This window comes from Halichoerus grypus, chromosome 9 (genome assembly GCF_964656455.1).
Source record: "Halichoerus grypus chromosome 9, mHalGry1.hap1.1, whole genome shotgun sequence".
Classification (NCBI taxonomy): Eukaryota; Metazoa; Chordata; class Mammalia; order Carnivora; family Phocidae; genus Halichoerus; species Halichoerus grypus.
The window spans coordinates 134814008-134827642 of NC_135720.1; the positions used below are offsets into that span (position 1 = coordinate 134814008).

Sequence of the window (13635 nt, forward strand, 5' to 3'; positions counted from 1 at the left end):
TTTTTCTGAGCGACAACACACATTCAACTTTTTCAAGCCCCCAGTCCTCTCCCCCAAAGCAGACCACAGCAGTTTAACGGGAAGATAGGCCCATAGGCAGGTGCACTCATCTGAAGCCCAGGAAGAGAACCATAGGGGTCAATTACCTCCTCATCACTGTGCTTTATGATGGGCAGGTAGAAAAACTGGCTGCCGTGCTCCTTGGGCAGGATGGAGTTGACGCCCGACGCGTGGGGGCCCACGAGCTGCTCATTAGCACTGAGGTCATCAGCTGACCACGTCCAGGGCACAGAAACAGAAGTGGAAGGAAAAGTCACTTTTTAAGCAAGCACTGAAAATTTTTATTTTATTATTATTATTTTTTAAAGATTTTATTTATTCATTTGACAGAGAGAGACAGCGAGAGAGGGAACACAAGCTGGAGGAGTGGGAGAGGGAGAAGCAGGCTTCCCGCTGAGCAGGGAGCCCGATGCAGGGCTCGATCCCAGAACTCTGGGATCGTGACCTGAGCCAAAGGCAGATGCTTAACCGACTGAGCCACCCAGGCGCCCCAGCACTGAAAATTTTTAAATATGCTTTCCACAGATGACTTTTTGCACTTTCATTTTTTTCTTTCCTTTCTTATCCCACAGTGGAAATAGAGATGCTAATTCCTCACAATAGGTCTTATCCTTTCCAGAAACAACTATGAGAGCCAAAAAGGTACCCCATGAGTCTCTAATAAAAGAGACAAATATATTCCATACGCAATCCTAGGAGCAGAGATTTTCTCTACAAAAACACAGCTGAGACTCCTGCTTTCTGAGGTCAAATCCCCATGTAACCTGGTGTCACGCTTGCGTCCTACTTATACAACTTACACATGATTAGAGATTTGAACAGCTAAATGATCAATCTGGAATCAAGTTCCAAGCACTTGGGAGAAATACAAAGATCATCATCTTCCAATGCCCTAAGTCATGTGGGATTCACCCTTCATAAATTTCTATACGTGGTCATCCAGCCATTGTGCGTATCCCTCCAACAATAACAGGGAGCCCATCGCTTCATGAGGCACACGTCCTACTTCCAGGATCTTAAACAACTCTTCCTAGGAAGAGCCAAAGTCACCCTCCCCAGGTCCTCCCTCCAAAAGACAGGTTTCCAGGCTGTGTTTTGAGATTCCAGGGGCCATGTGCGGAAGAGCTTGCCTGAGCCCGCCCATCACCCCACTTGGCAACTCTGCCTTTGTAGTCTACATACAGGCTTCCATTTAAGATTTCATTCTGAAAGTGGATTTTCCTGCTAAAATACACTGAGGACCATCATTCTTGGTTCACACAGGTTCAATCCAATCGCTACAGTAAAGAACAACCCTTAATGCAGGGTTTACAGTGTAATCACATTCTGGCATCGGTGCTATGGCAGAGGGGGGGTGGGGGGAATGGCACTAATCAGAAATGCAGATTCCTAGGGCCCCGCAAGCCTAAAGGTTCAGAATCTCTGAGGGTGATTACTTTCTCAGGTAATTCTTGTGTCCATTGATGTCTCCCAACTGTAACTGTTTTGACATTTTTTGTGTGACATTTTTGAGTTACGACATCTCTCTCATAACTCTATGAGAGAGAGTTATCTCTCGTAATTTTTTTTTTTTTAAGATTTTATTTATTCATTTGAGACACAGAGATACAGAGAGAGAGAGAGCATGAGCAGTGGGAGAGGCAGAGGGAGAGGAAGAAACAGACTTCCTGCTGAGCCAGGAGCCTGATGTGGGACTCGATCCCAGGACCCTGGGATCATGACCTGAGCTGAAGGCAGTCACTTAACCAACTGAGCCACCTAGGCGCCCCTCTCTCGTAACTCCTTTTTTTTTTTTTTTTAAAGATTTTATTTATCTGAGAGAGAGAGAAAGAGCACGGGCGGGGGAGCAGCAGAGGGAGAGGGAGAAGTAGACCCCCCGCCGAGCAGGGAGCCCGATGCAGGGCTCGATCCCAGGACCCTGGGATCATGACCCGAGCTGAAGGCAGACGCCCAACCGACTGAGCCACCCAGGCGCCCCTCTCGTAACTCTTTTTAAGACTAAATATCCACTTCTCTCTTCCAGTGATGCTACACGTCAAGGTTTATACATTTGGTTGGAATAAAAATGTCACCTAGACACAGCGTATGAGTGATTAGAAAAGTCATTTAAGGGATCAAAATCAGGTGGGTCTGAAAAGATTACAAACCTAAATGAAACGCAAGGGCCCCTCGAACACGGATCTGCTTACCGTTCAGATCAAGGAAGAGAACCGGTATGTGAGTTTCCATTCCAGGTGGTGGGACCCTAAATTTAACAACAAAATTTAATCACAACAAATACGTGTTTTACATTGTGTTAGATGATCAAACACCACAGAGGCACGGAAGCGGAAAAGAACCACTATGGGGACAGAGATTCTATTCATGAAATATCTGCACTTTTTTTTTTTTTTTTAAGATTTTATTTGAGAGAGAGTGAAAGCAAGCACAAGCAGGAGGGGGTAGCAGGCAGAGGGAGAAGCAGACTCCCCACTGAGCAGGGAGTCCAATGCAGGGCTCAATCCCAGGACCCTGAGATCATGACCTGAGCTGAAGGCAGATGCTTAACTGACTAAGCCACCCAGGCACCCTATTTGCAGATCTCTTGATGTCCCTGTTAACACACATCATGAGAATTATGTGACTTCCATAAAGAACCACCAGTTATATAAATCAGATGTAATTAATTGAAACAAAGATTATTTGATGGCTTTCTAGAAATAGTCCTAGTGATGGGAAAAAGGGAAGGGATGCTGTTAAGAGTAGAGACAGGGGACAGGATCAGAACCCAGAAGAAGTAAACAAAAAAGACAACACTGAAAAAGCTTAGAGTATGAAAGACCTATTAAAGGAGGAAGGGTTGTCTATGAAAAAGACCAAAGAAGTGTTTTATCAAAAACTGGCCCATATGCATCTGAGTCACCGGGGGGGGGGGGGGGGGGGGGAGGCTCTGAAAATGAAAAGTCCTGGGCCCATCCTTCCTCTTGTAAATCAAAATAACGAGGGACAGGACCCAGGACTCCACATTTTACAAACAGTCAAGATGGCCTGAAGTTTGGAAATGGCTCAAACGAAAGTGACTGGGCTAAGGAGAAGGGCTGTCTAGACAGGGCCTCAGGGAGCAGAACAAGACTGGGAATGAGGTGGCCGTCTGCAACCATGTGGCTGGCAGACAGACGGCGCGTGTGCCCTGCAGGACTCCGGGACTGTGGGAGAAACATCAGGTCACAAATTATGTGCCAGAAAATTCAGATTTGCTGGTTTCATAACACTATCAACTCCATTATACTTCCCTTTATCATTATAGATGCAAATAACAGCACTGATGCTTCTGCGCCTACCCTAAAGAGACTATCTGGGCATGTACACCCTCTGTTCAAAAGGAGTCTGATTTCTCCTAAATGCCCAGGACATACTCTTGTAATAAGAATGAGAACGAGAATAAGCAGCAGGAGTAGTTACCACTTAACAAATGGGCACCAACAAGGTGTTTTTAATATATTATCTCTAATCCTTTCAACAGTACCAAAAACGGGGCTCCATTCATAGATCAAGAATAAAGCCTTGGGGGTGCCTGGTGACTCAGTCGGTTGAGCATCTGCCTTCGGCTCAGGTCATGATCTCGGGTTCCTGGGATCGAGCCCCGCATCGGGCTCCCTGCTCTGCTTCTCCCTCTCCCTCTGCTCCTCCCCACTGCACTTGCTCTCTCTCTCAAATAAATAAATAAAATCTTGAAAAAAAAAAAAAAAGAACAAAGCCTCAGAGAAGTTAACGACATTTAACACTGCAGCTGGAAACTCAATCAGGATCTACCTGACTCCAGAGCCTAGGATACCATGCTGTTTCTGATGAGCATTGGGATGGACTGATTAACCAACTGACTGACCGACCACAGTTACTTAGGGCTCAAGACCTGACTCTGTGCTAGGGACCAAACTGAGCAGGCACGAGGGCTAAGAAGAAAATGTATTTTCTCCCCTCTTCAAGTAGACTCTGGATACACCCTTCTTTTAAGCCGAAATAAGGGAATTTCTGGAGATGAGGAAACCATGTCCAAGTTGCTCATGTGGAGAAATTCAGAAGTGTGGTATCTGCTTCCTGGCCAGGTAATCAACAGACGCTCCCCGGCTTCCTGGGAGAGGATGCTGGCTGCCATGGAGAAGGAAAAAGGGAAGGCGGCACGAGACATGGGTGGTCCTTCCCTGAGCAGCTCACGGCACTCAGCATGGACTGTGACAGTCCTGGAAAGTCACTCGCACGACACTGGTGCAGGCCGTCCGCCCCACCCTGTCAGGCCACTCACCAGTGGGCAGGCGCCCCCGGAACCCCGCTGCCGGGGGCGGGCACCAGCACGGCGTTTCTCTCCTCGGTCAGGCCCACCCACTGCTCCACAAGCCGGGCTTCCCGCTCCACGTCGTCCTCCGTCTTCTCTGCAGGACAAAATGAGGGGATGAGCACCAAGACGGGGGAAAAGACAATTTCCAGATTTAAAATAAATAGGTTTTCACTTGGTGACATCCCCAAGTGGCTGGAACATCCATGATGTTCCAAAAAAGGATGGGAGGCTTTGAAGTTGCAGCCTGAGCACCCAGACAAGCTCGGAGAGGCTAGGATTCTCACTTGATGGACCTCCGGGTAGGGACATGGAAAGAGCATCAGGACAGGGATGAGAACACGGGTTATGTTTCCTGGTTCTGTACTCTGGGGAAGTTATTCGACAGACGAGTCTGGGCTTCCTAATCCATCAAATAGGGCTCATACAAGTCATGTCTACTTTACACGCTTGTTGGAAAGATCCAGTGACATAATGGATGTGACACTGCTTTATAAAACTATACACCACTGTACAGAGGATTAAAACACGCCACACTCTGTAAGACTAACTTTATCGTCCTTTATGTTCCTTACTAAAGGGATTTTACAGAACATATTTTGAAGCCCTCTGATTCATAATTCCGCCCTGGAGCTATCTGGGTAGAGTCAAAGCGAGTTTCCATCAGCAGGTTGAGCACATATACAAACTGACATCAAGAACGCTGAGCCAAGATGTTCTACTGAGCGGGGAGCTTTTGCTAACTTCTACCTGAAATGGACGAACACTCATAATGTGTCCTCTGATGCAGAACCCACCACAATGCATGGACCATCAAGTCGGGGTGAGAGACTAAGGGCTTTAAGAACACAGCTCTACCCTGGAGCCTACACGGCTGCCGCCAGCAAAAGCAAACTGCGTCCCTGGAGCTGAGCGGCCAGGAGGCCCACCTGCACCAGCTGAGCACATCACTGCCGCCCCACAGGAGCTGGGTGCTGACCTGCCACGCGTGACCCGAGAGCTGCTGTCAGTCCCAGGTCCGGAGCCCGGAACGCCTCATAAGGACATGTGGGTTCTGATGGCATCTGCATTCTTCGGAACTAAATGCGAGTTTAACATTTAACGTCACAGTTCACGCAGAGGCTTATGAACGTTTATTACTTTCCAATCCAATACCATGCCAAAGGAGTCACTACTGTCTATAATTGTTACGAGGTCAGAACACTAAGATCATATTGTCCCGACGACTGTCTAGAAGGGAAAAGGCCACTCCCGGGAAAGAGTTTAATCTCACATACCTTTTTTATTGCTGACTTTTTTAATCTGCTCATCTAAGTACTCTCGTCGTTTGATGAGTGCATCAGACCACCTCTCTCTCACACAGTTTAAGTCTTCTTCCTGACGTTGGGGAGGGAAAACATTTTCCTGTAGAATACACAGACGACTCTTTTTTTTTTTTTTTTTAGCAAAGATGTTTACATGGATCAGGAAAGTTTTCATTCGGAAAGGCCATTGAACACTGCTGTATGATTAATATGCAAGAAAGCAAAGAGGCCTCAGAAACATAGCATGCTGATCAAGGAACCCATTACTCAGGAATCAGAGCCCCTGGATTGCCAAAAGGATAATTATACTTAAAAGCAAGAGAAGCTCAAACTACACCAGCTGTGGGGATGATTCTTACATGTGTGTGTGTGTGTGTGTGTGTGTTTGTGTGTTTAAATCAGAGCTATTCATTTGAAGGATGCATGATTCCAAGCAGAAGGACACCATGAACAGAGCCCAAATCATGGAACAGCGAATGGAATGGAAAAAGAGAAAACAGGCATTTTCATAGTTCATCATTCAATGGCCTCGAAACATGTATTTTCTGAAATGCAAAGAACAGATCAGCAGAGAACCTTTCAAACTTGCTGCCAAGATTTTACCTCCAACCACTACTGTAAGGCTCACCAAAAATCTCCCATGCAAACAGCCCACATGCAGCCAGCCATGCTTTAAGAACTCCCAGAAGCAGCCGCTGGGACGTGGCCGTGAACAACGTGGCCGGAAGCGCACGGACAGCAGCAGGACGTTAGTTAATGGCATTGCTGAGATCCAAGGGGAGACTGGGATTTCACCCCTCAAGTTGGTTTTCGTTTGCTTGTTTTCTTTCTTAGTAAAGTTATGAGGGAAATAAACCCATCAATTCTACTCAAAATGCTCTCTGACTTGCCTCATTCCAGTCTAACCCTTAAGACGTGGCATTAAGAGCAGATGGCAGGGGACTTCTGAGGCTCTATCTACAACGTACCCACAGTTCACATACAGGAAGGCACCCCGGGAAAACTGTGGAGAATGAGTACAAAGACTGGGAACCAAACCCAGAAAACTTCACTTTGATTTGCTGCCTTGCCTGTTCCTATCGTCCCACATTCCATGACAGGAGGCTGGCCAGCACTGACTAGGGACGAGTTCACAGGTGCCTTTTTTTTTTTTTCTGAATTTCCAAAAAGAAAAGGCTGAGATTTAAATTCTCCAAGTTATGGATAATTAAGCTGGGTCCTAATGACAGAAAGAAGCTGGCTAACCCAAACTAAACTATGTGCATGAAATGTTTTCAATTTCCTATCCAGCAAGAGACTTTTAAACTAAAACTGCATATTAGAACAGTCCTACTCTCTTGGACGTGAGGCATGAAGTGCAGTTTTGCATAGAAAACACAAGGTTCAACTGAAAGATTATGGATGGATAATTCCACGGTTTTAAAAATCATTAACTTAATACAGTGATAATGGTCTTGCTTCGAAAGTCCTTACAAGCTAATTCAAGATAGCATAGCAGCAATGCAGTATCCGATCATATGTTTTGAATGGACAGAGAAATCTATAGCAACAGTACTGTATCCCTGATTATGTTTAAAGCAAATCCAAAGCGAGTGAGAGTCTGCGTGTTCTTGCTCGATGGTCCTCCTTCCTCCTCCCTGCCCTCTGCTTTGCGGATGCTAGCCATTAGCAGCAGCCGTGCCCCATGCCACAGAACGACAGCAACAGCGATACCTGATAACTATCCATATCATCACCATCCTCATCATCTCTCTGGGAGGAAAAAAATAAACACAAAGGACATGCATTTTTGTTTCTCAAACAGCACACAGGTAATTCTTTAAGCGTAACACACACATTACAATGGACAGCACACGGAACACCCAGCATAATAAAACATTTAAATGAATTGCAAGAAAGGTTTAGTGGATTTAATTCACTCGCCTCTAAGAATTTGAGTTTTGTTTTGTTATGTTTTTAATAAAGAAAGCAACCATTTAAAAAAAAAAAAACAAGAACTCTCTTCGATGGGACTAGGAATCAACCTCACTGGGCCAGGCTTTACCCTGTCATCATGCGAATGGCGCATATGCATTTCTGAGTGGACTATCTGAGATTTGGAGCAGACTCAGAAGGACAAAATGGTAGAACTAGACTACCTCTCAATCTCTTAGTTTAGCCGTGAGGCAGATGGGGCCCCGAAGGATGAAATGTCTTAACCCAAGGATCACACAAGTGGTGGCAGAGTCAGGACTGGGTGCCAGACTGCTAGTTACCCCACTCAGTGTCCTTTCCCCCTACACCACACCACATGCACTGAGGAAATCCTCACGGGCGAAAGCCCACCGGAGCCTCAGGCTTCCTCAGCGTACAACAGTCTCAAGAGCACAGCCCGCCATGCTGAATATTGGATCTGCTGTCGTCCATTACTGGTTATGTTAGCATCATACCAATCAGTTTGGTAATAGTTTACAATAGTTGTATAATAGTTTACAATAGTTTATAATAATTGTATAAAGTAATGATTTTGGCAAAAACATTTGGCAAAACAAAACCACCATGTTGAAAATAAAAGGATTTAGTTGAGACAGGTTTCCTTAGACAGAAGAATAAGGAAACTCCCATCTGTAGGGAATAACCATCTACCCGGAGGCAGGTTCTACTCAAAATGAACCCTGGCCCCTGTAATAATCATCTTTGGTTTTTTTCTATTATTGGAGGGTTAATATTCAAACAGGCAGTGAAGTGGTCTAGTTATAAAAAGACAAACCTTTTTTTTTTAAGTGCTTTAAAATATAATTACATTACTCTCATATATAAGTATACTTCAATATATACTGCTTTTTAAAAGTGCTTTAAAAATACAGTTAAACATTCTCTGCATAGATTTCAAAATCCACTTTTTTTTTTAAGTTTGGAACCCATCGTTATCATTTGAGTAACTAACTTATTAAATGTATGCCTAATACTGAAGTAATTTTTCTTTTTTCTTCAAGATTTTATTTTTTAAGTAATATCTATATCCAACGTGGGGCTCAAACTCACAACCCTGAGGTCAAGGGTCCCATGCTCTACTGACTGAGCCAGCCAGATACCCCTGAAGTAATTTTTCTTGACTTAATTCCCCACATTATTGAATAAAGTACAGTAGCTTGAATTTATCATTACTATTTTTTAGACTAAGAAGATCCTTCTATTAACTGAGAACTAGCCTGAGCTTTCATGATGTATAACTTGTGAAATCAGCATATTCTGGACTGGCTTGAGCTACTGCATCAGAATATTTCTGAAGTGCTACGTCAACAAAATAAGTTCTGGATGTGACTTTGAGCATGGCTGCAAAGAAAAATAAAAGCTTTAAAACAGTCACAGTTTAGAGGCGCCTAGGTGGCTCCGTCAGTTAAGCATCCGACTCTTAATTTCAGCTCAGGTCATGATCTCAGGGTCGTGGGATTGAGCCCCACATCGGGCTCTGTGCTCAGCAGGGAGTCTACTTCTCTTTTTCTCCCTCTCCCTCTGTCCTCTCTCTCCAAAATAAATAAAATTTAAAAAATCTTTATAAAAAAATTAGCCACAGTTTATTGATTGATTGATTTTTTAAGCAGGCTCCATGCCCAGCGTGAAGCCCAACATGGGGCTTGAACTCACAACCCTGAGATCGAGACCTGAGCTGAGATGAAGAGTTGGCCACTCAATGACTGAGCCACCCAGGCGTCCTGAAATAGTCACCGTTTAAATCTGCATGACTGGCGCTATGTTCTTTAAAGAGCATTTAGCATTGGGGAAAGCTCGAATTTTGACAAAAATGAGTTTTAACTCAGGAGGTAGAGCAGTTTTAAAAGTGCAAATAATCAATCTTTATAAGGTTCCTCAAATGGGAACATGTAGTCAGTTGGTGATCCCTGTTTTATAGGTCATGATTTAGGATGTAAATTCAAAGTTTTATCTAAGGTGAGAGATTTACTAAGCCACAAAATTTTAGTATAGACTGGGATCTCAGGGAATTATTAAGTCTCCTTCATCATTCTGGAGAAGAGAGAAGGGGAACTAGAGGTTTGCATTATCCCAACAAGGTAACCAGGAAGGCCGTGCTAGACTGAAGAATCCAGGTCCCCCCGGTTCCAGGCCGGCGACCTTTCTACCAGGCCCTGCAGCCACCCCCAAGGTTGATGGCTGAGTGAGGGACTGAGCTGGGATGAGAATCCACACAACCCAGTCTTCTATTCCACATATGAGGAAAAGTCTGGGGGAGGCTTCTCCCCCAGAACAGTAGACTGTCCTCAGGCCTTCCTTCATACTCTCTCTGGCTCTGAGAACCAGGGGCAATTTTGGCCTGGGACAGGGAAGGCGGCGTTTGACAAAACTATGCCTTCCTAAGGTCTCGTAGGCCAAGCCACTGTTCCTTCTAGCTTTCAGAAAGTCTTTGCCTGAATGCCAGGGGGTGCAAGGAAACTGAGACTGAAGATGAATCATTTTCAAGACGGGCTGGGCCTCCGCCCAGATGCCACAGAGAAACGTCACAACAGGCAGTGCTCCCTCTCTCGTGTGGTAGTGAAGCAGCCAGAGTTCAATGGGCTGATTCCTCCCCTAATTCATACCTGACAGTAAACTGGGGACTGAGCGAAAGCACATGCCTTCTTTCAGGCCACTTCGGGCAAGTTCCTAATCTCAAAGTTCATTCTCACGGAGGGATGAAGAGCTGGGGTTGGTAACATGAAGATTAATTCTTTGATGTTTTCATCTTTCACTTTTTACAAATATTTACTCATTTATTTAAAAAATAATGTCTGCACCCAATATGGAACTCACGACCCCAAGATCAAGATTCACATGTTCTTCCAACTGAGCCATCCAGGTGCCCCCCAATCTTTTAATTTTAAAATGAGAACAGAAGATTTAGTAAAGGAGGATTTAATGGACAAAAATGATCATGAGGACAACTTTTAATTGGAAAAAAAAAAAAGAAAGCTTTCAAAGAACTGTTAAATTATGCCAGTGTAGGGCTCCTGGGTGGCTCAGTTGTTAAGCGTCTGCCTTCGGCTCAGGTCATGATCTCAGGGTCCTGGGATCGAGCCCCGCATTGGGCTCCCTGCTCTGCGGGAAGCCTGCTTCTCCCCCTCCCACTCCCCCTGCTTGTGTTCCCTCTCTCGCTGTGTCTCTCTCTGTCAAATAAATAAATAAAATCTTTAAAAAAAAAAAATTATGCCAGTGTATGGGAGCAATTTTATATTAATAAAAGTGGACTGGGCCAGGCAACCATCCAAATATCCAACATAACCTAACTGGAGCCAGACAGAAAATGAAATCTGCCTGAAGTAAATGAGTAACATACCATTCATATGTGTGTTTACAAATAAAATTATTATTAATCAACACTAAGCTGGTACAGTATTTCAAATCCCATAAAAAAGGCAATGGATGGAAATGTGAAGGGAGGGGTACAGATAATAAGGTCAGGACAAGGAGTTCGGTCATATTCCCCAAAGGTCTCCATCCCAGATCACTGACTGCCTTTCTCTGCATTAGCTGGTCCTCGCTGCAGACTACTTCCAATGTGCTGGTCTTACCTGGTAACTGTCCAGCCCTCTCTGCAGCTTGGTGGACCTGGCAGTGACGCAACCAATGGAGACAGACAGGATGGCTTCGACCATGAGTGGTAGTGTCCCGGAATGCTGCACGGGTTTCACTGTGACTTGCACCCTCCGGGAATGACCCTGCAGAAGGCGGCAGGTGGGGGACAATGGGTGCCAGGAATGGGAAGGGCAAGGAATGGGGGAATAGGATAAAGGAAGAGAAGAGAATCAGGGAATACAGAAGCCCATAACTAGAAAACTCCCAGAAACAGTGTGTAAGAGTGGGACAAAGAGAAAACAAAAACAAAGAAAACCAAGCCTAGTACCTGTCTGAGTTGGAAGATGCCTCCCGTGTTGACATCTTTTGCCTGGTGAAGCTCCACTGCTGTGTATTCTCCTAGCTCGTTCAGTTCCAGTATGGAGAGCCACATCTCTATTCTCCGTGTTACCTCATTCCACCTGCAGAAACACGTTCCCATGAACAACGTCAATGCCCAGGGACATCATGAGCAATAGGAATGAGCCACCACCCCGAGCCCTTACTATGGGCTGGACATCGTGCGGTCATGTAGGTTTTCTTATTTAACTCTCAAAACAACCCTATGGTTTGGCTTTTCTCTTTATTTTATTGAGGTATAATGTATATTCAGTGAAATGTCCAGTTTTCAAGTAGAGTTTGATGAATTGTGAAAATGCACACACCTCTGTCACTACCCCACCATTTGCCTCTGCAAGTTTGCTCACGCCTCTTCCCGTTCAATACCCACAGCATCCCACAGCGGCCATGTAACTATAAATTAGTTCTGCTTGGGCACCTGGGTGGCTCAGTTGGTTAAACGACTGCCTTCGGCTCAGGTCATGATCCTGGAGCCCCTGGATCGTGTCCCACTTCGGGCTCCCTGCTCAGCGGGGAGTCTGCTTCTCCCTCTGACCCTCCCCCCTCTCATGTGCTCTCTCTCTCTCTCTCACTCTCTCAAATAAATGAATAAATAAAATCTTTATTTTAAAAATAAAAAAAAATAAATTAGTTCTGCTTGTTCTAGAAATTCATAAAAAGGGAATCATTAGTGCATACTCTTTTAGGTCTGGCCTTTTTGGTTCAGTGTAATGTTTCTGCGATTCATTCAAATGGGTATCTGTTGTCCTTTTCTTTGTTAACAGAGTTGAGTAATATTTGTTACATGACTAGTAGTATAATTTGTTTATCAAACATTCTCACACATTTGGGTTGTTGGCAGTTTGGGGGATATTATAAAAAGAACTGCCATGAACATTTGTGAACAAGTCTGTTTACAGACTTACATTTTCATTTTTCTTGGGGAAATACCCAGGAGTAGATTGCTAGGTCACAGAAAAGGCAAAGGATCAAATTTCCAAGAAGATATCCTCCTGCGCAAGATGATGGGGCAAATTTCCAAGAAGAGGAAGCTTGTGGCCGATGGCATCTTCAAAGCTCAAGTGAATGAGTTTCTCACTGAGGAGCTGGCTGAGGATGGCTACTCTGGAGCTGAGGTACGAGTTATAGGAACCGGAACAGAAATCATGATCTCGGCTACCAGGATGCGCAAAGTTTTTGGGGAAAAGGGCTGGTGGACCTGAGAACTGACCGCAGTGGTTCAGCAGAGGTTTGGCTTCCGTGAGGGCAGTGGAGAGCTTTATGCTAAAAAGGTGGCCATGGGAGGTCCATGTGCTATCACCCAGGCCAAGTCTTTGCGTGACCAGCTCCTAGGATACCTTGCTGTGTGGCGGGTCTGCCATGGCGTGCAGTGGTTCATCATGGAGAGTGGGGCCAAAGAACCGTGAGGTCCTGGTGTCCGGGAAACTCTGAGGACAGAGGGCCAAATCCAGCAAGTTTGTGGCTGGCGTGATGATTACTAGTGGGGACCCTGTTAACTGCTGCTCAGATAGGATGTGCTGGGCATCAAAGTGAAGACTGTGCTTCCCTGGGACCCACGTGATGAGACAGGCCCTAAGAGGTCTGTGCCTCACCATGTGAGCACTGGGGACCCCGAAGGTGAGATACTGCCCAGCCCCTCCACTGTGGAACATGGGAAGCTGGAGCAGCCTGCCGTGCCCCGGCCAGTTCCCACAGCACAACAGGGGCTCCTTGGCAGCCGAGTCCGGAGTCTAAATATTGCTCTATACAGACTTTTATAAAAGCTTCCAAAAAGGAAAAAAAAAAAAAGGAAAATATCCTCCTGTTTTTTTTTTTTCTATAAGCTTTATAGTTTTATCTTTCCCATGAAAGGTTCTGATCCATCCCAAAATAAATTTTGTGTATCGTGTGAAGCCAAGATCCAGGTTGGTTCTGACCCAGCAGATACGCGGTTGTTTCAGTACTGTTTGTTGAAAAGGCTTTCCTTCCCCCATCCAACGTCCTCGATGCCTGGTAGTTCCTTTTATCGTT

At 45.1% G+C, this 13635-nt stretch overlaps 1 protein-coding gene and 1 pseudogene across 5 annotated transcripts in view; one reads left to right on the forward strand and one right to left on the reverse strand.

Annotated features, from left to right (window-relative positions):
• KIF13A (kinesin family member 13A) overlaps nt 1-13635 on the reverse strand; it is a 206778-nt gene that overhangs the window by 22047 nt on the left and 171096 nt on the right. For 3 of the 5 annotated variants that reach the window (XM_078055728.1, XM_078055726.1, XM_078055729.1), the window contains exons 24-30: nt 11555-11687; nt 11223-11369; nt 7390-7428; nt 5650-5749; nt 4343-4469; nt 2250-2305; nt 147-271 (exon numbers count right to left, since the gene is read on the reverse strand). In XM_078055728.1, the coding sequence (XP_077911854.1) occupies nt 147-271; nt 2250-2305; nt 4343-4469; nt 5650-5749; nt 7390-7428; nt 11223-11369; nt 11555-11687 (727 nt within the window). The remainder of the gene's footprint in view (nt 1-146; nt 272-2249; nt 2306-4342; nt 4470-5649; nt 5750-7389; nt 7429-11222; nt 11370-11554; nt 11688-13635) is intronic. The other 2 variants (XM_078055730.1, XM_078055727.1) reach the window with 1 other exon arrangement.
• On the forward strand, nt 12627-13385 carry LOC118548035 (small ribosomal subunit protein uS3 pseudogene; annotated as a pseudogene).